This window comes from Macaca mulatta, chromosome 6 (assembly GCF_049350105.2).
Source record: "Macaca mulatta isolate MMU2019108-1 chromosome 6, T2T-MMU8v2.0, whole genome shotgun sequence".
Taxonomy (NCBI): domain Eukaryota; kingdom Metazoa; phylum Chordata; class Mammalia; order Primates; family Cercopithecidae; genus Macaca; species Macaca mulatta.
The window spans coordinates 156,975,537-157,000,117 of NC_133411.1; the positions used below are offsets into that span (position 1 = coordinate 156,975,537).

The 24,581-nt window shown below is 37.4% G+C and overlaps 1 protein-coding gene across 3 annotated transcripts in view; it reads left to right on the forward strand.

Annotated features, from left to right (window-relative positions):
• The window catches only part of SPINK5 (serine peptidase inhibitor Kazal type 5), a 73,964-nt gene that overhangs the window by 42,687 nt on the left and 6,696 nt on the right, over window positions 1-24,581 (forward strand). For all 3 annotated transcript variants that reach the window (XM_001103450.5, XM_015141197.3, XM_078004487.1), the window contains exons 17-30: window positions 364-491; window positions 2,063-2,147; window positions 4,971-5,098; window positions 6,059-6,122; window positions 7,871-7,998; window positions 9,891-9,987; window positions 12,952-13,079; window positions 13,498-13,570; window positions 14,501-14,628; window positions 14,787-14,865; window positions 18,165-18,292; window positions 19,045-19,117; window positions 20,006-20,133; window positions 21,251-21,347. In XM_001103450.5, coding sequence (XP_001103450.2) covers window positions 364-491; window positions 2,063-2,147; window positions 4,971-5,098; window positions 6,059-6,122; window positions 7,871-7,998; window positions 9,891-9,987; window positions 12,952-13,079; window positions 13,498-13,570; window positions 14,501-14,628; window positions 14,787-14,865; window positions 18,165-18,292; window positions 19,045-19,117; window positions 20,006-20,133; window positions 21,251-21,347 — 1,464 coding nt within the window. The remainder of the gene's footprint in view (window positions 1-363; window positions 492-2,062; window positions 2,148-4,970; window positions 5,099-6,058; window positions 6,123-7,870; window positions 7,999-9,890; window positions 9,988-12,951; window positions 13,080-13,497; window positions 13,571-14,500; window positions 14,629-14,786; window positions 14,866-18,164; window positions 18,293-19,044; window positions 19,118-20,005; window positions 20,134-21,250; window positions 21,348-24,581) is intronic.

Here is a 24,581-nt window from a genome sequence, read left to right on the forward strand (position 1 = left end):
TTAAGCAAGTTTTTTTTTCCTTTCTCAGACCCCTAAAGACAAACCACAAGTGAGCAATATTTTCATTTCCTTCAAGGCTTCTCATCTAAGCCTGCCTATGGAATCTTCCCACCTCTGATCTTTCCTAGCTTTTATAGACCATGGTATGCAACACAACACACACATGTATGTTTTTGATGATAAATAATTTCAGATTTGCTATAGTGCTGGGACAATATACTTGTTGACGACCGAAGCTTTGTAAATACTTACTGATTTACGACTACATGTTATCACTTTTCTACATTACGTATTCCTCATAATAAGAAAAGATGCAGGAAGGATAGAAAACTATTCTGAGAAAATATTTTCTTCATTTCCCAGGAAATCTGCAGTGAATTTCAGGACCAAGTGAGGAATGGAACACTTACATGCACCAGGGAGCATAATCCTGTCCGTGACCCAGATGGCAAAATGCATGGAAACAAGTGTGCCATGTGTGCCAGCGTGTTGTGAGTGTCCACCCCATCTCTCCCACTGAATTTCTTCACCCACGATCGCCCCTGAGTCTCAGATCCTTCATGCATGTGCAGAGTATAGACCATGGGTTATATGTTAGAAAGGTTTAAAAGCAGATGGATGAGACATTAAGTAATATTGAATCATAAAGTGACAACACTATTCTTTATTCAATTATCCTTCTATTTTCTAATTAAGTCAAGGGAAAAGCCTCAATTTAATGCTTTTCTTTAAACACTTGATAAACTTCATTTGTAAAAAAGAGAGAGCAGAAGTTTCATGATTTGGATTGGGTGATCTTTTTGATGTCCTTCCCACTCCTGACATTTTATGATTTGTTAGTCTATTCAGATAGGAGCTAAGGAAAAGCCAGCTGGATGGAAGTCTGTGGGATCAGTACATAAAGACTATTAAAATAGCCTGAACAAGAAATGGAATAGGGAGGATGGTTATTTATCCTTTCAAGGACATTATTGTATAATGCATACATTCATAAGTGGCTTAGTGTGGAGTAAAACCTTTAGGAAACGGGTTCATACTCTAAATGTTTACTAAAACGTCTCCCTGTTATGCCAGGTTCAGGGCCTTCTAAGGCCTTTGTTTTGCTGAGTGGTGTAGGTAAGCCTGTGACCACAGCTCCATACTGTGGGACAATATAGAAGTTAATTATTATCACTTCTAATTCTCTTCCTTTTTAGGTTCTTAATCTGCTCTTGAACTTAATCCTAAAATAAATACTGAGAAAAAGACTTATTTAAATAATACCTATTGAGGTGCAAAGTTAATGCCTCCTAACTTTCACATGTCTTGATCCAACCTGAAGTGGATGCATACAATTCCCTAAAAGGAGAGGTTGACAGAGTAGAGCACTAGAAGAAAAGTGGCCTGAAATTCAAGAAGCCAGGGTTTTTCTCTCACCCGTTCAATTTGCTGGTGTTGTGGTAATGACTAAATGTAGTAAATGGTAAGGATTTTCCAGCATTAACATGCTATATGTCAGTAGAAAATGGCAAGAATACCAGAATATTAGGCTTGTGTTCGACCCCCAAAGATTAGCGGTTGAATCTAACTGGACTTGAATCACTAGTGCAATCCAAACCTTGAATTTCAACTTCAATATTAGCTCCATTGAAATAATATTTAAAATTTTTAGTTTATTGTAAAACATGGTTTATCTCACTTAGCATCACCCTTTGCTTTTATCACTGATATGGTAGTTACTTGGAGAGGAAAAGTTTAACAAGTGAAATAAAATCAAGACAATCGTAGCTTTATTCAGAATGTTAATTAAAATTAGCAACCTACGAAAAATAAGATTGCCTGAGGGCCACGGACTGATAAAGATGCATGCTTGTTTTATAATTATTCCTCTTTATAGGGGTAATGTAAACAACTAAATTTATCTCTACTATTGGTCAAAGCAAAAGCACCTCTTAGACTAGATAAATTTGTATTGAAGATTGAATCTGACTACTGGTTTGGAAGATCCTTATTCCTTTTCAAAATGTACTGCCAAAAAGAGTAAGGAATCATATTCAGCCTATATCTTCTTTTTCTATTACAGCAAACTTGAAGAAGAAGAGAAGAAAAATAATAAAGAAGAAAAAGGGAAAGTTGAGGCTGAAAAAGTTAAGAGAGAAGCAGTACAGGTAGTTGTTTGAGATCATCAGAGTCACATAAATATTCAGTGATCACTCTCCCTAGGCAGGGCTCCTACTCCCTCCCCGTCATTCCAGTATTCTTACTGACTTTGCAAACTGGAAGAAATGTGTTTGGATCCCCATATACAAGAGTACTCACCTTTCCTTATTCAATTTATTCACACTAAATCTATTAATTGCTCGTGCAGTAGAGAGATCAATCACCATTTTCTCCCCTGATTGTGTCAATTATATTACCGAAGAAAGAAGTATATATAGATTGTAATCTTACTGTCTGAATGCAAATTAATAGAGACAGATGTTCAGATTTTTCTCAAGTACATTTTTGAATATGGGTGTTTACCTTAAAAACAGCAACAACTAGGTTTTTATCCCACTTAATTCTCTGTAAGATTTTGAGGAGATAAATGCATCTCTGAGTCTTGAGTTTGCATTCTTTAACATCTCACATGATAGTGATAATGATAATTGTACATTCATTGCTACTGTATGCATCATGGCATAAAGTTTTATGACTGATATTTGTAGTAGCCATTGAAGGTACATATTATTATCTGTATTTTATAGAAGAGGACTTGGAAACTGACATAAGAAGTTAAGAAATATATTTAGTTATATATAATGCAATTATATACTAATATATTATTTACTATGTGTTAACATAAACATTATATGATAAAAATAATATCATATATAATTATAATTATATGTAGTTAGTAACTTGAGAACCAAGAATTGAACCACAAGTTCTGGCTTTAAGCCCCATGATGCACATCAGATTTTACATGCTTCTGCCATTTGTATTATTCCTGCAGACTATGCCTTAGGTCCTCATTATTCATTTTTGTCTTTGTGTGATTTAGAATATCTAATTTCTACTGCTCTTACCTTTGCTCTCTACAATCTACTCTCAACTCTTAAGCCAAAGTAATTATTTAAAACCATAAGGCAGGTCATGCTACCCAGTGACTTCTCATCTCACTCAAAGTAAAAATCAAGGTCCTTGTAGTGTCTGGAAGTGCCATACGCGGTCTGATCCCTGACACTTTTCACAGGTCACATTTCCTATTATTCTACATTGTTCTCCATGTGCCAGTTATACTGGCCACCTTTTGGTTTCTTGGACATCCCAAGCATTGATTCATGGCTTTCCATCATGTGGTCACAAAAACAATGTGGTTAGAAAACTGGACTCTAGGCTCAGACTGCCAGGGTTCAAATTCTTGCTTCATTTCCCTACCAGTAAGGTCCTACAGTTAACATCTTTGTATATTAGCTTTCTCACTTATAAGATAAGGACATTATTATTATGTATATTATTTTTATGAAGGCCCAAGAAACTTATTAATGTGTAACAGCACAGTGTCACACATATCTTAAGTAGTCACTCTGTAATATTATATTTCTTGCTGTTAATGTCATTATTGGTCTAATCTCATTGTCCAGTGGGGTGTTCCACATTGGACAGTTCACCAATTCTTCAACATACAATGAACTTTACCTTCTATATTCCATTACTCACAGTCAGAATATCCCTCTTGTCTAAAAAAATTCTGGTCACTTTTCACGGCTCAGATTGTGTGTTAACTGCTCCCTAAAGATTTTCCCATCTGTGCAATATACTTAAGAACTCTATCACTTGATATGCCAACAATTTAAAAAATATTTTAGTTATATCATTCATTTTATTATGACTTATAGTTGCCTCTACCTGTTTTCTTCAAAGAAATTAAAAACTCTGTATTAGTTTTCTATGGTTGCTATAACAAATTAGCACACTTTAGTGGCTTAAAACAACATAAACTTCTCTTTGTTCAACTCCCACTTGTGAGAGCACATGGACACCGGGAGGGGCTGGGGGAAATGGGAAGGAGAGCATTAGGATAAATGCCTAATGCATGAGGGGCTAAAAACCTAGATGACAGGTTGATAGGTGCAGCAAACGACCATGGCACATGTATACCTATATGACAAACCTGCATGCTCTGAACATGTATCCCAGAACTTAAAGTAAAATAAAAGAAAACAATATAAAATAAAAAACAATGCAAACAACAACAACATAAACTTCTTATCTTATTTCACAGGTTAGAAGATTAAAAAGGATCTCACTTGGCTAAAATCAAAGGGTTGGCAGAGCTGTATTCCTTTCCTGGAGTCTGCAGGGGAAAATCCATCTCTCTTTCTCCAGATCTAGAGCCTGCCCATGTTCCCTGGTTCTTGGACCCCCTTCTCCATCTAACATTACAAAACCAGCAATGTTATATCTCTCTGACTGTTCTTCTGTGGTTATATCTCCCTCTCACTCTGTCTTCCATCTCACTCTTGCAGTTTTAAGGACTGATCCTCGTGATTGAGCCTTACATTGAGCCCATTATGGCAATCCAGGATAATCTCTTCATTTCAAGGTTATTTACCTAATTATATCTGCAAAGTCCTTTTTGCTGTGTAAGGTAGCATATTCTCAGGTCTCAGGTATTAAGACTTAGATGTGTTTGGTGGAAGGGTATTATTCTGCATACTACAAATTCCTTTACCAATTTAAGAGGCCATACATTATTCTTCTCTGTATCTTTCACAGTACCTAGTGCAGAATAATATTTGACCTGAAGGTTTTCTAAGAGATAAATAACAGCAATCTATGTTCCAAATAATGTGTGACCTAGGTCTCTGAAAAGCATTTTGGCTAATATTAACCTTCAACATCACCTTTTCCATGCAATCATTATGTTTTAGTTTTTAAAGGGGTAACGTGGAGGAAGAGTTCTAGTGTTTAGTTATTGGATTCTTAAAATCTCCTTCATTTGGCAGGAGCTGTGCAGTGAATATCGTCATTATGTGAGGAATGGACGACTCCCCTGTACCAGAGAGAATGATCCTATTGAGGGTCTAGATGGGAAAATCCATGGCAACACCTGTTCCATGTGTGAAGCCTTCTTGTGAGTGAGAGGCAGCCACTCTGCTACTGAGTGTAGAAGATCAGCATTGGGTGGGCAAGAGGGGTGACATTGGAAGTTTTCTCCAGGAGGTAGATAATGAAGGCTGTCTTTGCATTGGGTTGGAAATTTACTATTATAAAGCCATTTATTCAGCCCATTGACTTCTGGTGTTCTTCAATAGTCTGAGAGGTACTTGAATCACCATCACGAAAGGGCCATGTGCTAAGAGCAAAATTACCCAGGAGTTAATGGCATAAAAGGACTAGGACTTCTGTTCTCTGCAGGCATAGGTCACTGTCAAATAATCCAAAGGTGTAATCGTTAGGTGCTAATAAATTGAAAATGAGTTAATGTCTAATGATATCTTAGAAGCTTTCTGGGGAGAAGAACAACATCTTTATTTTTCAAAAGAGATATAGTCATAAAAATTTATGTGCTGGTTTACTATGGCATGTGTGTCTTCTTTAAACAACAATAAGAACAAGAACGGCTGGGCGCGGTGGCTCATGCCCGAAATCCCAGCACTTTGGGAGGCTGAGGTGGGCAGATCACAAGGTCAAGAGATCAAGACCATCCTAGCCAACATGGTGAAACCCCATCTCAACTGAAAATATAAAAATTAGCTGTGTGTGGTGGCACGTGCCTATAGCCCCAGCTACTCAGGAGGCTGAGGCAGGAGAATTGCTTGAACCCAGGAGAATGAGATTTCAGTGAGCCAAGATCGTGCTACTGCATGCCAGCCTGGCAACAGAGCGAGACTCCATCTCAAAAAAACAGAAAGCAAACAAACAAAAGAACAAGAACAATGATGTAGAGGGGTGTGTATTTACCTTTCTACTCCAAAGCTAAGTTGGTGGAGGTACAGAAGTAATGGACCATTTTTATGTAGAGACATTTCTCCTTTAGGATAATATGTATTGGGTGCTAGGAATGACTGTTTTGTCCTCCCTTTTCTTATAGCCAGCAAGAAGCAAAAGAAAAAGGAGCTGAACCCAGAGCAAAAGTCAAAAGAGAAGCTGAAAAGGTAGTGATCCTGAATGTTTACACTGCAATGAAAGTATGAGGTTTGGCAGTATCTCTGTAAAAATAACTATGGAATTACTGAAACCCCAGTTGTGAGGGAACTACAGGTTCATTTAGTCCAGGGGTTGAGAAACTTTTTCTTAACGGAACAGATAGCAGATATTTCCTTTTTTTGTGGCCATATAATCTCTGTCACAACTACTCAACTTGGCTGTTGTGACTCTAAGACAGCCCTAAACTGTATACAAACATATGGGCATGACTGACTCCAGTACAATTTTATTTATAAAAACAAATGGCTGGTCAGATGTAGATCACAGGTCACAGTTTGTAAACCCCTGATTTATTCCGTTCCCATATATTAATATTAAGATTTAAAATTCAGAGGCTGGGCACGCTGGCTCGGCCTGTAATCCCAGCACTTTGGGAGGCGGAGGTGGGCGGATCAGGAGATCGAGACCATCCTGGCTAATATGGTGAAACCCCGTCTCTACTAAAAACATAGAAAAAATTAACCAGGAGTGGTGCTGGGCGCCTGTAGTCCCAGCTACCTGGGAGGCTGAGGCAGGAGAATGGCGTGAACCTGGGAGGCGGAGCTTGCAGTGAGCCAAGATCGTGCCACTACACTCCAGCCTGGGTGACAGAGCAAGACTCCATCTTAAAAAAAAAAAAAAAAAAGAAAGAAAAAAAATTCAGAGAAAAAGAATAACTTACTTATAAAGTTAGTGGGAGTATGAGTATCAGCACCAATATCTTCATACTTCAAAGTTCTGTAAACAATAGAATTCAATCCTAGACTTCCTGATACCAAAGCCAGCCTTCTTTCTAGCACACAATGTGTTTTTGATTACCACATTTAGTCAACACGTGTGTTCCTTGCTTTACCTGTGGTTATATTTTCATGCCCATATTTGGGAAAAATATTAAAAAGTAGCATCCCCAAATAATATTTTCTCGGATTCAAAAAGGCTGGCTCCAAGTAGTTTATTCCAAGTTGTGGTCATTTCCCTGCCCCCATCAGAGACTATTGATAATAAAAATCACCTCTAAAGAAGTATTGCCCTGGAATTCTGTATGTTTGGCTTGTTTAAAGTTGTATTGCACAGTTGTAATTCTAAATTTAAAAATAATAGCAGTTCACATGAAAAATAGATTCACTCTTCAACATCTGTAAGAGAAAATTCTTCAGTATGAGATAATTTCAGATTTCACATTACTGCTACAGACAAACTCTCCTCTCATATTATTTTTCTTTTGCTAAATATAATTAATTAGGGGATCTGGCAATGAACTTTTAAGCAGAGCTAGGAGAAAAATTCCCTCTTTCATTTTCTTTGAATTTCAATTTAAGCTAAAGAATTCAGAATAAAATACAAAATCAATTGTAACGGCCATTTGTAATTAACTCTTTGATCTTAAGTGATTGCTTGTTCTGTCTCAATTCCTCATGTAACCCTAAACAAGGAGTGTGCCCAGTCATCAGAGAACTAAGTTTATTGAGAGTCTTGTGTATGGTTGCAGGTTTAGTCTGGATTTGGGGGCTATCAAGGAAAAAGAAATAGAGCCTTCTTCTTAAGTCCTGTGTGCTTAATAGAAATTGAACACTATAATTGCCAGAAAAAAAATTCTCAGGTCATTTTCTCTCTCTCTCTCTCTTTTTTTTTTTTTTTTCATAAAGCACTTAGTAGCAACCCAATAAACTAATTTCCAAGAAGATACTCAAGCTTTCTCCTTCTCTTTTCCTTTTAGGAGACATGCGATGAATTTCGGAGTCTTTTGCAAAATGGAAAACTTTTCTGCACAAGAGAAAATGATCCTGTGCGTGGCCCAGATGGCAAGACCCATGGCAACAAGTGTGCCATGTGTAAGGCAGTCTTGTGAGTGCACAAAGAAAACCGCTACTATGGGATGGTGGAATTTGGGAAGCAATGAGCCAGGCAAATAATATGTATTGTGTTTGTCCTTTCCTTACATGTAATAGAAACACAAGGTTATCCATAAAGCATTTGAAAGAAATCTTTTCTTTATAATGGCCAAGAGTCACAGTTCTAGAAATAAAAAATATATATATACAACTAAGTTATCACATTCTCTGTTAGTTCTGGGGTAGACTCTACCAGTGGATCACACTTCCTGGATAAAATTCTTAAGTTATTTGCTATCAAGTGGATCCTTTCTCTGGATTATCTCGCAATTCATGTTGGAAAGAAAACACACAGATTTTAATGTCAGAGTCCTCACCTACATTGTTGAAAATAACACATTTTCAGAAAATGAAAAGTAGGTCTTTACACAAAGTTTGGAAGTACACCTAGAAAATTTAAGTCATTCAATAGCATTTACCAAACATCTACAATGTACAATGTGTATAATGGTTATACAAAGGTGAATGAAATAGATAATCTTCTCAGAAATCATGCAGTCCACTGAGATTAGTCTTGGACATAAGGTAATATAATACAAAGGAGGAACTGTTGAATGAAAAATTTGTCTGTAGTATGTTATGGTACTTCAAGAAAGAGACAGTTAATAGAAAGTTTTATGGTGGGATAGAACTGGACCTTATAATTTAGATAAAATGTGAACATGACAGAAAGTAATGAGAGGAAAAGAGGGGAACAGCAAGAGTAAGGATCTAAAATTAGGAAAAAAGCAAGTCATTTAGTTTAGTCAGAACTTACCAACTTTATCAACCTTGAATGCACACCACAGATTTTGAGGTCAATTCTATATGTAATGGGAAGCTGCAAAAATTGTTCAGATAGGACAGTATGTGCCATAAATATTGTTCCTTTAGGAAGATTCATTTATCAGCAGTAAACAGGAGAAAAAGAGAAAGAAAGTACTAAACTTAAGAATTGCTACTCATGTAGGGGGGAGGAACTGCAATAAATAACCTAGGAAGAGGCAGCTATGCAGAGCAAGGATGTAGGCTAGAAGGCAAGTGGATCAAGGTGGGGGATGCTGGGAAGGTGAAGTCAATGTCATGTGGCAACAGCTATGCAAGCTGAAGGACAGTGAGCAATTACAGATGATTCCACTGTTTTGTGTTTGTTTTTTGTGAAAGGTAGAAAATCTAGGAGAAAGAATACATTTGGTAGAGAAGATAATGATTTTGGGGCCTCTTGATCATTAGGTATTTATGATAAACACAGTTGGAGATCCCTAGTGAACATTTATGAAATGTTAGTTAATTGCTCGTCTTGTCTTTTTTTGTTTGTTTGTTTGTTTGTTTTTTGATGTGGAGCCTCACTCTGTCATCCACACTGAAGTGCGGGGATGCAATCTCGGCTCACTGCAACTTCCGCCTCCCAGGTTCAAGCGATTCTCCTGCCCCAGCCTCCCTAGTAGCTGGGGTTACAGGCATACGCTACCACACCCGGCTAATTCTTGTATTTTTAGTAGAGACAGGGTTTCGCCATGTTGGCCAGACTGGTCTCGAACTCCTGACCTCAAGGATCCACCCACCTCAGGCTTCCAAAGTGCTGAGATTACAGGTGTGAACCACCACATCCAGCTTTACTCACCTTGTCTTGTTTGTGGTGATATATATGTGGTGTTCTTTTATTTTAATGAGACCCCTTCCTGGCAAAGGACTCCATATAATTTGTATTTTTATTTTCAGAGAAGGACTGCAGCAGAGTAGATGTTAACTCAATGCTCGATAATTCTATACATATGTGATTTGTTCATATAATGAGAAAATCAAAGAAATGCACACCATTATCTGTAATCTATTATTCCCTACCTCCCACTTTCTAATTTCCAGCCAGAAAGAAGATGAGGAAAGAAAGAGGAAAGAAGAGGAAGATCAGAGAAATGCTGCAGGACATGGTTCCAGTGATGGTGGAGGAGGAAACACTCAGGTGAGAGCAACCTCTAATTTCAGTAACTGGGGCGGGCTCAACTCCTTGACAATAGGACTATGACACAACATATATAGTCTATGGTAAAGGCAGTTTTATACAGTGCTGAGTCCTTGGGAGAACAGATAATTTTCTCCTTAAGTTTGCAGGTAAGATATCAGCACATTTTCACTGCTCTGGGCTTCATTTTGACTTCTTTACACCTTGAAATAATTAACAATATATAATGACCTTATCCCAGTCTCCTGAGCCCTCTTTATGGTAATCTAGACTTCATATCAATAATTGTTCTCATCAGCATCACATGCTCTTCATTTTCTTTCATTATTCTTTCTTGCCTTTGACAGAGCCACTTTTCTGAGGTGTCTTTTCTGTCAATCCAAGGCAGCATGATAGAACAAAAAAACACAGGATTTGGAGTCAGATTGGGATACGATCCCGCCCCTACTACCTGGACGTGTGAGACATTGAATAAATTACTTCATCTCGCTGGATTCTACTTTCCCTGATTTAGCAGTACTCTTCCAGGGATAAAAGAAAATAATTTAGGCAAAGGTTTAGCATGTTTCTTGAGGCATTTTTAAGTGTCAGCATGGCAATGTTGCACAGAAGGTCACTCCTTGGGTCAATGAACACAGTTTCATAAAATTGCAGTCACCTTATTTATCCTTTTACAACCTTAGAATATCAAAACCATGTCTTCACTTCCAGATCTGACAAAGGCCCAATATTTACCTTTGATAAACGCTGGCTGTTCTGTTTTTTTTCCATCTTTTTTGCTGTAGGAGGCTGAGTTCTGTCTTTGAAGGAATAGCCCTGTTGATTAGACTTGTGTGATAGACATTTTGTCTGTCTTGTTCATAACTTGGTCAAACCTACCTTCCTTGACATTTTGTGTAACTTTGGGTTTTCCTCCAGCATTTTTCTCTCTCTTCTATCTGCACTAGAGATCTGTACATTTTTTTTTTTCTGTATAAGGCCAGATAAATACTCTCAGCATTGTGGGCATTGTGGGTCATATAATGTCTGCTGCAACTATTTCACTCTGCCATTGTTGTGGGAAAGAAGCCCAAAAATAATATCTGAATAAATGAGTGAGGATGTGTTTCAGCAAAACTTTATGTGTAAGAACAGGCAGCAGGAAAGACTTTTCCCTGTGGGCTACACAATTGACCCTTGAACAAAGTGGGTTTGAACTTCCCAGGTCCACTTGTACGTAATTGTTTTCAACCAAACTTAGATAAAAAATACAGGATTTGTGGGAGGTGAAACCTGCATATCTGGAGGACTAACTTTTTGTATAGGTGAGTTGTACAGGGCCAACTGACAGAGTTGAGTATACATGGATTTTGATCCTGGAACCGGTCCACTAAGAGTACCAAGGGGAACCTGTAGCTTGCTGACATTTAATATATGCTGTTAAATTCAGTCATATTTACAATTTCCTTGTATAGATCCTTAAAAGCAACATTAGTAGCCATGATAACTCATCTCTTGTAATTAGAACGTGGGTGATTTTGGTCCCTTTTTCTCTGCAGACACCAGACCTAGATTTTTTTTTTTTTGAGACTGAGTCTCGCCCTGTCACCCAGGCTGGAGTGCAATGGCGTAATCTTGGCTCACTGCAACTTCTGCCTTCTGGGTTCAAAGGATTCTCCTATCTCAGCCACCCGAATAGCTGGGATGACAGGCTTCTGCCCCCATGGCCAGCTAATTTTCGTATTTTTAGTAGAGATGGGTTTCACCATGTTGTCCAGGCTGGTCCCGAACTCCTGACTTCATGATCTGCCCACCTTGGCCTCCCAAAGTGCTGGGATTACAGGCATGAGCCACTGCACCTGGCTGCTGCCACCCAGGTGCCAAGGCAAGAGATTGAGGGCACGAGCTGTTCCAGTCTAATAAAATATATGAAATAAGAATAGTTATACTAGATATAGATAACAGATATGATTATGTATGAATATCATTAATCATTAGTTTGTAGCAATTACTCTTTACTCCAATATTATAATAATCCTTGCTCTACAATTATAACTTAGGAAAAACCAGGCCATACAGAGATAGGAGCTGAGGGGACATAGTGAGAAGTGACCAGAAGGCAAGAGTGCAAACCTTCTGTTATGCCCGGGCAGGGCCACCAGAGGGCTCCTTGGTCTAGTGGAACGCCAGCATCTGGGAAGATGCCCGCTGCCAAGCAGACCGTGGTCTAGCGGTAGCGTCAGTGTCAAGGAAAAACACCTGCTACTTAGCAGACCAGGAAAGGGAGTCTCCCTTTCCCCGGAGTTCAGAGAAGACTCTACTCCTCCCCATCTTGTGGAGGGCCTGACATCAGTCAGGGCCACCCACAGTTATCCGGAGGCCTAACCGTCTCCCTGTGATGCTGTGCTTCAGTGGTCACGCTCCTAGTCCGCCTTCATGTTCCATCCTGTACACCTGGCTCTGCCTTTTAGATAACAGTAACAAATGAGTGAAAGTAATAAAGTTTCTGATACGCAGAATTAATGGCATAAGCTGTCTCTCTTTCTCTCCTCTCTTTCGCTCTGCCTTCACTGCCAGGCAGGGAAGGGCCCCTTGTCCAGTGGACACGTGACCCACGTGACTTTACCTATCATTGGAGATGGCTCTCACTCTTACCCTGTCCCTTTGTCTTGTATCCAATAAATATCAGCGCAGCCTGGCATTCGGGGCCACTACCGCTCTCCGCGTCTTGGTGGCAGTGGTCCCCGGGGCCCAGTTGTCTTTTCTTTTATCTCTTTGTCTTGTGTCTTTATTCCCACAATCTCTCGTCTCCGCACAAGGGGAGAAAAACCCACCCACCCTGTGGGGCTGGACCCTACACCGGCGGTGTTATGTTTCTTATAAAGAGAGGTGAAAGAACTTCTCTTACTCAGATTGTTAAAAATATTTATTAAGAATACAGTAGACTAAGTAATCCAGGGGGACTTCATTCTTCTCTGTTTTCAGGATAAATGTGCTGAGTTTCGGGAACAAATGAAAAATGGAAGACTCAGCTGTACTCGGGAGAGTGATCCTGTACGTGATGCTGATGGCAAATCGTACAACAATAAGTGTACGATGTGTAAAGCAAAATTGTAAGTATGTCTCTCAACAGGCATGTCTAAAACATAGTCACATTCCTCTTGAATGAATGGCTATTTCTCATTTGCTATGGCTCTTTCCATGCACATTATTCTTTTTGCTAGTTTCCAAATATTATATTTTTTCTCTTGCATTCTCTAAGGAACAATGAGGCTTAGCAAGGGCAGTTAACCAAGTGGCTGATTTCTATTGTATTTTCTATTACAATTCTGTGAAGTCTAAGTCCTATCATGGTAGACCCTTGTTCTTTATTGCGCCAGAATTCTAGAGACTTTTTGATGGCCATTTGGAATCATTGACCAGCACAGTTGAAGAAAGTTGGCTTCTTGTCATTTGCACGGGACACACTTACTGCATAATCCAGGGTAAATATGTGTTAACAAGACGAATATTGAGTTTTTTCTCCTCCAGGGAAAGAGAAGCAGAGAGAAAAAATGATGATTCTCACTCCAGCTCAAATGGGACTGGATCAGAATCAGGGAAGGTGAGTTATTATTTGGGTTTTGGCAAGAATGTTCTTTCTGTGAGTCAACAGTTGGCGATCAAAACTACAGAAGAAGGTGCCAATATGATCAAGCTAGAGCTTGCCCATAGAAGGTCAGGAGTTACCAAGTTATTAGTGATTATCACTTTATGAGGCAATTTTATAAATAATAGTTTATTAATTATTTCAACAGCCTGGTCAAATATGGCCTTTTAACCTTATTTTATAGATAGGGAAAATGAGGTTTTGCAAGTATACTGGGATTTATTTTTGTTTTTGTAGTATTTTGCTGCTATTATAAGTTACTACAAGCAGTTGTTTAAAATAACACAAATTTATTACCTTACCTTTCTGGATTCCATAAGTTTTAAATGGGTCTGATCATGCTAAAATGAAGGTGTCGATAATGCTGCATTCCTTTGTAGAGGCTCTAGGTGAGGATCTGGTTCTTTGCTTTTTCTAACTTCTAGAAGCTACCTGTATTCTTTAGCTTGTGGCCACCCTTAGGCCAGTGATGGCCAGTCAAGTCCTTCTCATGTTGTACCGTTCTCACACTGACTCTCCTGCCTCTGCCTCTCTCTTTCATGAGTAAGAACCTTTGCGATTACCTGGGCCCCACTTGGATAATCCAGGGTAACCTCCCCATTTTAAATTCAGCTGATCAGCAATCTTAATTCCATATTCAGCCATAATTCCTCCTTGCCATGAAAGCAACCTATTTGGAGGTTCCAGGAATTAGAACATATGTCTAAAACAGAGTCTGATTCCACAGAGGACATTGTGGAATGTCCTCTCTGTGGGCCATTATTTTGCCTACCACAGCAAGGTTACATGGCTGCCTGACTCTTGGAAAGAAATCCTCTGATTCTCAAATCCAATCAGATACTCTGTAAAAACAGCCCTTCCAATATAATCTTTCCATCTTTTCAGGATACATGTGATGAGTTTAGAAACCAAATGAAAAATGGAAAACTTATCTGCACTCGAGAAAGTGACCCTGTCCGGGGTCCAGATGGCAAGACACATGGCAATAAGTGTGCTATGTGTAAGGAAAAACTGTGAGTATGTTTCAAAATGAGATTCTGCCTGTGAGTCTTAAAGTAAAATAGTCATTTCTTACCAGTTTGAGAAAATGGCAGTTGTCTTAGAAGCAGATCTAATAATTAATGAGGTGTTTGTTCACTTTGATTGAAATGTTTCATTGTTTTCCCCCCAGGGAAAAGGAAGCAGCTGAAAAAAAAAAGAAAGAGGATGAAAACAGGAGCAATACGGGAGAAAGGAGCAATGACAAAGAGGTAATAGATGTTAGACACGCTAATACCTGAATTCAGTTAGTTCACTGTATGGTAAATTTATTCAACAAATATTCATGAAATGCTGACTCTGTCCCAATCATTGGCAATATAATGGTAAACAATGAAGTCATGGCCAGACCTTGCAAATAAATAGCATGCTCTTCAATTCCCCAAGAGTGACTCTGATGCAATTGTAGAACCAGTGACAATTGTTAAATTATTGTAGTTAGCCAGTGAATTTCATTTTTGAATTTTTTCTTTCCTTTGAGACAGGATCTTGCTGTTGCTCAGGCTTGTCTTGAACTCCTGAGCTCAAGTGATCTGCTGGAGCTCAAGTCTTAGCCTCCCAAAGTGCTGGGATTACATGAGCCATCGCACTTGGCTGTTTCTGAATTTTTTAAACAAATAAATATCAAACAATCAGATGCCAAAAATTACAAAGAAAATTAGTATCAAAAGTTTGGAGTTTGAGGCCAGGAACGGTGGCTCATGACTGTAATCCCAGCACTTTGAGAAGCCGAGGCAGGCGGATCAGGAGGTCAGGAGATCGAGACCATCCTGGCTAACACGGTGAAACCCCGTCTCTACTAAAAATACAAAAAATTAGCCGGTCGTGCTGGCGGGTGCCTGTAGTCCCAGCTACTTGGGAGGCTGGGGCAGGAGAATGGTGTGAACCTGGGAGGCGGAGCTTGCAGTGAGCCGAGATCGCACTACTGCACTCCAGCCTGGGCGACAGAGCGAGATTCTGTCTCAAAAACAAAAACAAACAAACAAACAAAAAAACAGAAAGAAAAAAAGTTGGAGTTTGAGATAATAAATTCTTGATCTGGCATTTCATTGCCACCTAGTGTTCAGTTTTAGTCTTCATAAATAGTATTCAACACTACAACACCAACACGTAGAATACTACACAGCACAATCTCTTTTAATCCACCGACGGACTCCAGTTAGAACAGAAAAATAGTAAAATTTCCCTAGGAAGGTTTTTCCTATTGGTAGGGCCACTTTTCATTAAGCCTGTAGTGACTAAAGAAAATGAAATATTAATAGTAATTATCATTATTTAAAAATATTTTGGGAATTTTATTGCACAACTTCACATGATCTTTAAAGGACATCTATTTAAAATCTTGGTAAATTTTTAATTTTATGATCCTTATCTAAAAAATTTCAAACAGAAGAATGCTATCTATATGTATAGATAGAAAATATTGAGTGAAAAAAACCAACAATAAAGAAAATATGGAGGCAGGGTGTGGTAACTCACTCTTATGATTCCAGTGTTTTGGGAGACCAGAGCACGAGAATTGCTTGAGCCTAAGAGTTCAAAACCAGCCTGGGCAACATAGTGAGACCCTGTCTCTACAAAATAATAATAATAACAATAATAATAAAAATAGCCGGGCATGATGGTGCAAACCTGCAACTCTAGCTACTGGGAGGTTAAGGTGAGCAGATCACTTGAGCCCAGGAGTTCAAGGCAGCAGTGAGCTGTGATAGCATTATCGCACTCCAGCCTGGGCAACAGAGTGAGAACTTGTCTTAAAAAAATAAATAAAAAGAAAATATTGAGATTGTGTGTGTGTGTGTGTGTGTGTGTGTAAAATAGAGAACTACAGTTTTATCTACACATGCAAAGTTAAATAAGATTTACCAATAATTATATTTAAACCTCCCCCAAAATCTATGCAGTGGGTAATATTTTTCTAATTTTTTAGAATTCAGGAAAACTTAAGAGAAGTTAGTTACACATAAATAATGAATAGAAGAACCAAAGACTGAATTGCAGGGTTGCAATACAGTCAGAGGAGTGCTATTATAGATGTATGTGGTATTGTGAGCACCTGGAAAAGAAAATACTTCCAGTAATTTGTGAAAATGGTGGTTGTGAGACATTTAATATGTTGATAGGTATTTAATTCCAGAGAATTAATACCTTTTTGAATGCTGCAATAAAAAGTAAGGCCTGGAATTGTTTGTTTACGGACATCACAATTTAAAGAAAGAAGGGTAAGTACAATCTAGGTTACTGTGTTATTTTTTAAGGTAATGTTTCCATATCATCACTTTGGCTCTTTGGGCTTAAACGAAGTTCGAGAGACTTCTGAAGCTCTCTAAAGATTTTAATACATTCCAGATCTTGTCTGTAGACTCGGTTCTATTGGCTTCTTTTTACGATCATTATGTTTCAATGAACACAAAAGGCAGCTCCATATACTTATCCACAGATAGGAGTTTTATTCTCTGCCTTGTAAAAGCAAATAAGTAAAAAGGTATAGCCTGGTGGTTAGCAGGTTTCTGATCACAAATTCAACACTGACTTTATTTAATATCGCTGAGATTTATTTTTCTCATCTGTAAAATGAGAATGATGAGTATTTATTTATAAGATTTTTACAACCACTAAAATAAATCTGTTAAGCCACATGACAAAGCACTTTGCACAATAAATTTTTTTTTTTTTGCTTGTTCTTGGTAAATTGTTGTTGAGAAATGAAGCTGAAAGTTTACATGTTTTTATGTTTTGCAGAAGAGTGTCTTTTAGTTCATTCCAGGGCTTTTGAAGTAGACTTTTTATGTGTGGAATACTGAGTGCACTCATGGGGAGACAGGTTTGGGGCTCTGCCTCATAGAAAATTGTATTAAAATGAGATGGGGCAGGGCATGGGGGCTCATGCCTGTAATCTCAGTGCTTTAGGAGGCCAATGTGAGATAATCACTTGAAGCCAAGAGTTTAAGACCAGCCCAGGCAACACAGAGAGACTCCCGTCTCTACAAAAAATTTTAAAATATTAGCTAGGCACCGTGGCACATGCCTATAGTTCTAGCTACTTAGGAGGCTGAGGTGGGAGTGTTGTTTGAGCCCAGTAGTTGGAGGCTACGATGAGCTATGATTGCACCACTGCACTCCAGGCTGGAGAGCAGAGCAAGATCATATATATATATATATATACACACACACACACACACACACACACAAACACACACACATATATATATACACACACGCACACGCATATATACACACACACTTAGTTTTTAAAGGAATAGGCTGCTTTAGGCAGTACTGAAATTCCATTAGGGCAAGACAATCATTTGAGAGAGATGCAATGAACAAGATTCAAACTTCTTACGTAGAGATTGACTAAAGTGCCTTTAAAACATATTTCTTCTCTGAAATTTTACTTTCTCTGTTTTTTTTTCCTGTGTTATGAGTTTATATCTAATCAGTCAATCACGTTATCAGGTTTTAAAGATTATACCATGACAGTAACATCTTTTTTTGCTACTGTTGGTAGGATCTGTGTCGTGAATTTCGAAGCATGCGGATAAATGGGAAGCTTATCTGCACCAGAGAAAATAACCCTGTTCGAGGCCCATATGGCAAGATGCACATCAATAAATGTGCTATGTGTCAGAGCATCTTGTACGTAAAAAGGTTTATCAATAAATTTGATAGTTGTGCCTGTTTGCCAGAAATTAGTTCTTGTTACTTTTAAAACCTAAGATACTTGGCATCACACATTAATGATACGATAGCTCCTCTCTTTTGAAGAGACAATTTCCAAAGCCCTTTCACAATAATTTTTTTATTTTGATGTTGAGAAGCATAATCACACCCAGAACCTCTGGGGTAGGAAGAGGTAGCTTATCAGCTACATAACCTGGGACAGGCCAGTTCATTGTGCAGAGCCTCAGTTCCTCCTAAGGGAAAAATAACTGCACAATATAGTTTTGTGGAGATTCGAGGACATTTTAAAAATGCTTCTGAACTTCAAAGCATTATACCTATGTAAATAACAATAAAAACTATGAGTTTAGTTATAATTTAATTAGAGAAGTAAAAATGAAAATTATAGAAACTTTCTAGATAAGAGTCATAAATCTGTTATATTAAGGAAAAATAAAGACCTTTTAGGATCATATTTTTCTGGATAAGAGTATAGTAACAGCATCTATGATAGTCGATAGCATTGCCACAAATATATTATCATGAAAATTCCAACAATCAGAACTGATTAGCTTATAGAAAAGTATTCTTAGAATTTTATTTTCAAGTATAAGAAAATAGTGTTAGATTTGCTAATGTTTAGCATTGAAGAAACACTTGGTTAAAGACAATTCAGTAACAACCCTAGAAAAATTACCCTATCTTTTTTTTTTTTTTTAAATCTGCAGCGATCGAGAAGCTAATGAAAGAAAAAAGAAAGATGAAGAGAAATCAAGTAGCAAGCCCTCAAATAATGCAAAGGTTATTTCTTAAAGGATACCAAAATAACTCTCTTACTTTTCACCCTCGGAATTTTGCATTCTTCTCCAGTTTTGGGAATAATAAAGATACTAATCTCTTAACTTCAAAGAAAATTGATTTTACTAGTCTTGCCACTTTGGATCATAACAGGATTTTCTGGGGAGTTTTGGGGTTTGATATCGTTTTTGATTTTGTGGAAAATTCTCTGAGAGTGTGTGTCAATTAATGTTTTAGTCTTTCTTCCTTGGGAGAAATATGGATTGAAAAGTAGAGGGTAAAATTCTTTACCAACTCAACTGCATGCTTATCTTTGACACTTTAAGTGTGAAATAAGGCTTTGGGTAGCTCGTTGATATTTATTTTCATAATTCAGGCAATATAAACTAATCTGAGTCTCCCTTTTAGCTTCGCTTCTGTTTTCACCAGATGATTTTATCAGCATTAAAGAATCAGTAGTGTGCGTGCATGATGCTTTCTTTTCTATTTCTTTTTCAAGACTACAAAGAAGACATCTTCATTCAGTTCTTTAATAGTAACAATCACATTTGTAGAGTTAGATCCCTGAGCAATTGTCCTTTTGTCAAAAGCATGCTTCATCGGGAAAATAGGGGAAAGGAAGGATAGATGAACAGGAGGAAAAAACAAGAAGGTCTATCAAGTGTTGTGTTATGTTTCCCTACATTTTTCAGGACCAGTGCAGACAGGTTCAGAATGAAGCAGAGGATGCAAAGTTTAGACAACCTGTGTGTTCCTTGGCCTCTGTTGCCAGGATAAGTATAGTGAGTCTGAGCCCAGAACTAAGAGAGGACTTCCTAAAACCAAGTTTGAAAAAATCACTAAGCCAAAAAGGGACAAAGTCACGTTCACTTTCCCTTTCTCATTTTCTAGGATGAGTGCAGTGAATTTCGAAACTATATAAGGAACAATGAGCTCATCTGCCCTAGAGAGAATGACCCAGTGCGCGGTGCTGATGGAAAGTTCTATACAAACAAGTGCTACATGTGCAGAGCTGTCTTGTGAGTAAGATGATTCTGCTCCTCCTACAGCTAGCAGGGGAAGTGCATTTTTAGAAACTGCTGATTGAATAAATTTGTGTATTTATGAACCCTATGGGATTTTAAAAATAAGTCTTTAGAATTAAAGTCCTCAAATTGAGAACACCTGATATAGTAGAAAGAACATTTAGACTTGGAGACAGAAATTCCGTAAATTCTAACCAAGATGTATACTAACTGTGTCATTAAACAATTTGTTTTCAACTTTCAGCATCATAATTAGAAGAAATTCTTCAAGATCTTTATTCCACAACTAGATCAGACTCAATTGAGATGCCTCATAAAAATAAACACACATTTTTACACCCCAAAATATATTACATCAGAATCTTGGGGTGATGTAATTTATTTTTTAGAAAGAGTTTCTAGATTATTCTAAAAAGCAACTAGAAGTGGAGACCAATGGACATTATAAATGATGATGATGATGATGATGATGATGGTTGTAAAGCGCACTGTGAGCACAACAATAGTCAAATTTATTTAGCTTTTCATAGTAAGTGTTCTTTGAGGGAGGAATTACCAAATACTACTCTCATTTTATGTTCTAGAAAATCAAAACTTAAGCACATTAAGCCGCTTGTCATCTGTTAAGTGATGAAAGTTCTAAACCAGCTCCTAATTGTGTATTTTCTTAATATGTTATCCTGGTCACTATCTCAATGTTCTGTGATTATGATTTATTTATTTGTTTATTTATTTATTTACTGAGACAGTGTCTCACTCTGTTGCCCAGGCTGGAGTGCAATGGTGCAATCACAGGTCACTGCAACCTCTGCCTCCCGGGTTCAAGAGATTCTCCTGCCTCAGCCTTCTGAGTAGCTGGGATAGCAGGTGTGCACCACCATGCCCAGCTAATTTTTGTATTTTTAGTAGAGACGGAGTTTCTGTTGGCCAGGCTGGTCTCCAACTCCTGACCTCAGGTGATTCGCCAGCCTAGGCCTCCCAAAATGCTGGGGTTACAGGCGTGAGGTACCATGCCTGGCCTCTGTCATATTTTATGAGGATTGCTTAACTTCTCACTGAAAGTTATAGGAACTGTTTCTTATTTTCAGTCACTTTTTGTTTTCTTCTCTAGTCTAACAGAAGCTTTGGAAAGGGCAAAACTTCAAGAAAAGCCATCCCATGTTAGAGCTTCTCAAGAGCAAGACAGCCCAGACTCTCTCAGTTCTCTGGTAAGGAGGACTATTTCTGAAATGCTACTTATCAGTTTAATTTTCTTGATTTTTTTTTGACCTGTTGCTATTTGCTATTTTCATAGAAGGGTCTGAGGTTTGCTGATTCAGTGCATCCTGAAGTCATTTGAGGACTATATGCAGTTTATGCTTGGCAAGAGTTCTGGGGTTTCTCATTAGTGCCTTATTCTGTGCCCTTTGAGATTATTTGCCTTGCTTCAGTTTAGTACATTTTGCAATTTACAATGTGGGTGTGGAATAATTGTGACTAATCTCACATGTGGTAGAATACGTAGTCAGGTGCCTCAATTCTGTAATTTTAGCAGATCAACAAGTTTCCTCACCTAGCTTCCGCTTATTTCCCTCCTCCAACCAAATCCGTGTCCACATCCTGGAACTCTATGCCAAGCATGCTCACAGGTGTACATTTCCACAAATTAGCAATTCCCAGTAGCTGAAACTTCTTGTTTAAAATATAGGCTGAACTGGGTGTGGTGGCTCATGTAAATTGGGCTCTACATCAGGGATACAAAGGCATGGAGAAGAGCTATTAACAAAATATGTTTTTTTTAAAAAATGCTAAAGTATAATAGTCACATAAAAGAAATGCACATATTTCTTCTGTGATAGCAGCAAGAAATAAGATATCATCAGCAGACCAGTAACCCCCTCATTCTCCCTCAAAATCTACAGTCTGTTTTGGAGCTGAGATTTCTTTTGGAAAAATAAATCTTTCATTATTCATTTCTTTTCATCAAGCCAGCAGTCCTTTTGTCAGTCTACAAATACTTATTGAGCACCCACTATTTTTCCAGGCATTATTTATGTATGCTAGGTTAATAGCCATAAACAAAAGAGATAGCACTCACTCCATGAAGTTCATAGTATATTGGAAAAGCAGATACAATAAATAATACAAATAAATAAATAAAATAATGCCAAGGAGGAAATAAGGCAGAAAAAAAAATGGTACAGTAAATTCTGAGATGGGGAGGGGAGGGGATACAATTTTAAGTGGCATATATAGGGAATAACTCTCTCAGAAGGTGACATTTACATTAAGACCTAAGGGTACTGATTCTGTAGGTATATCTGAGGGGACCATATTCCAGGGAGAAAACATAGCAAAACGTTTAGTGTTGTTGAAATAGAGCTACCTCAGCTGTAGAGGAGGAAGTCAGGAATCTAATGGGAGGCTATGTTATAAAGGGTTTTGTAGACAGTTTTAAAGACTTTGCCTAATATTCTGATTGACGTTTTTGAGAAGAGTAATATGATTTGATTTATATTTTAAAGGAATAACTTTGCCTGATATCTATTGAAAACACTGCAGGGAGGCAAGGGCTGGACAGCTAATTAGCTATTGCAGTAGTCTACAGAAGAGATGATGCTAGTTTATACCATGTGGTGGAACTTTTGAGAGGTGGTTAGATACTGGGTCTGTTTTGAAGGTGGAGTCAACAGAATTTGTTGAGTTGAAGTACTATGTTAAAAAAAATAAGGAGAGAGAGAGATAGTAAGGAGCATTGTAGTACCTTTTGAACATTATAGCACCAGTTACCTGAAAAAATACACTTGATATACCTGATTGAGTCTAACCTTTGCCAGGGATTCATATAAGTTACTTATCTAAATTCTCCATGAATATTTATACTAATATGGAACTCACCACAATCTAAAGCAATTCATTTAGGTGTTTGAATCATTTATCAAAACAAAGGAACAAGCAAACAAATGCTGCTTGACTTCTCCAAAATGAGTATTAGCAGATATAATATTATTAAATTTTCTGTCATCTTTGTGCCTGTTTTCAGTAAGTAGTTTTCAAGGAATGTATTAATTTCACCTATGTTGTCAAATTTTTTGGTATATAGTTATTTATAACATTTCTAAATTATTCTTTTAATATCTACAGCTCATATAACGATGATCTCTTATCTCTAATATTGGTTAATATATGTTTACTTGACTCTGAACAATTTTGCAAATAGCTTATCAACTTACTAATCTTTTCAAGCAGCCAACTTTTGGCTTTTTTCTGTTTTCTATTTCATTAATTTCTCCTCTTTATTATTTATTTAAAAATTTTTCTATGCTCATCATTGGCTAGCTTCTTCAGATGAAAGTTTAGATCATCCATTTTAGAACTTCCTTCTTTTCTAATATATGTATTAAGGTTATAAATTTCCCCCAAATTACTGCTTTGGCTGCTGGGATTTGACAGGTTATATTTTCTTTGCAATTCATTTCATTTCTAAATTCTATGATTACTTTGAGTCATGAGTTATTTAGAACTCATCCCTTTACTTATAAATATATTTCTTATAAATATTATATACTTGATTCTTTTTGTTCTTCCAGTTTGATAATTTCTGCGTTTTAACTGGAGTACTTACTTGTTAATATTCTATGTAATTACTGATACCATTGGATTTAAGTCTTCCATCATCCTATTTGCTTTTGAATCCATTTTTTTATATTTTGGCTCTACTTTTTGTCTTCTTAAAAAACCAATCAAGTTCTTGTAATTATCATTAATTACTAAACTCGTACTTCCAAAACACTACAAAGAGCAAATATGTTTCTTCTTTCACATGGAAAATATACATATGATTTTACCCTGGAACACATACTGACAACTAAAAGTTACTGAACACTTAGTATGTGACCGATACTGTGTTAAGCATGAACTTACATGCATTATCTGTTTTAATCCCTTAAAGCAGTAATATAAAGTAAGGACTACTATTATTTATGATTTTCAGATGAGAAAATTAAGGCTGAGAAAAGTTAGATAAGTCACTTCTCTAGTTAGTGGTAGAGCTAGGACTCAAAAACTCATGCAATTTATGAGTATTGATCTCTAAGTCTTTCCTTTCTAGGCTGTGTATAACCAGTATCTTCACTTAAAAAGGCAAATATTATTTCTAGCATGCCTATCATTCTAGATTTCTTCTTATGGGCAGGTAATTGTGTCACATATTATAAAGGATTTTTGCTTTCTTATTGCTTTGCTATTCCTTGTTTCTTTGTTTATTTACCTTGTCTAGTTAAAAATGGCCAAATTCAGGAAGTTAAATTCACCTCATATGGTGCAAAATCAATCTTTGAGTTTGAATAACCTATATCACAGTCCTTTTACGACCATTTATTCAAGTTGGATTAAGGAACTCAAGAGGTTTTCTTAAGCCCATCCATCTCTTTGAATGCCATAAAGTAAGTCTGCTTTATGTT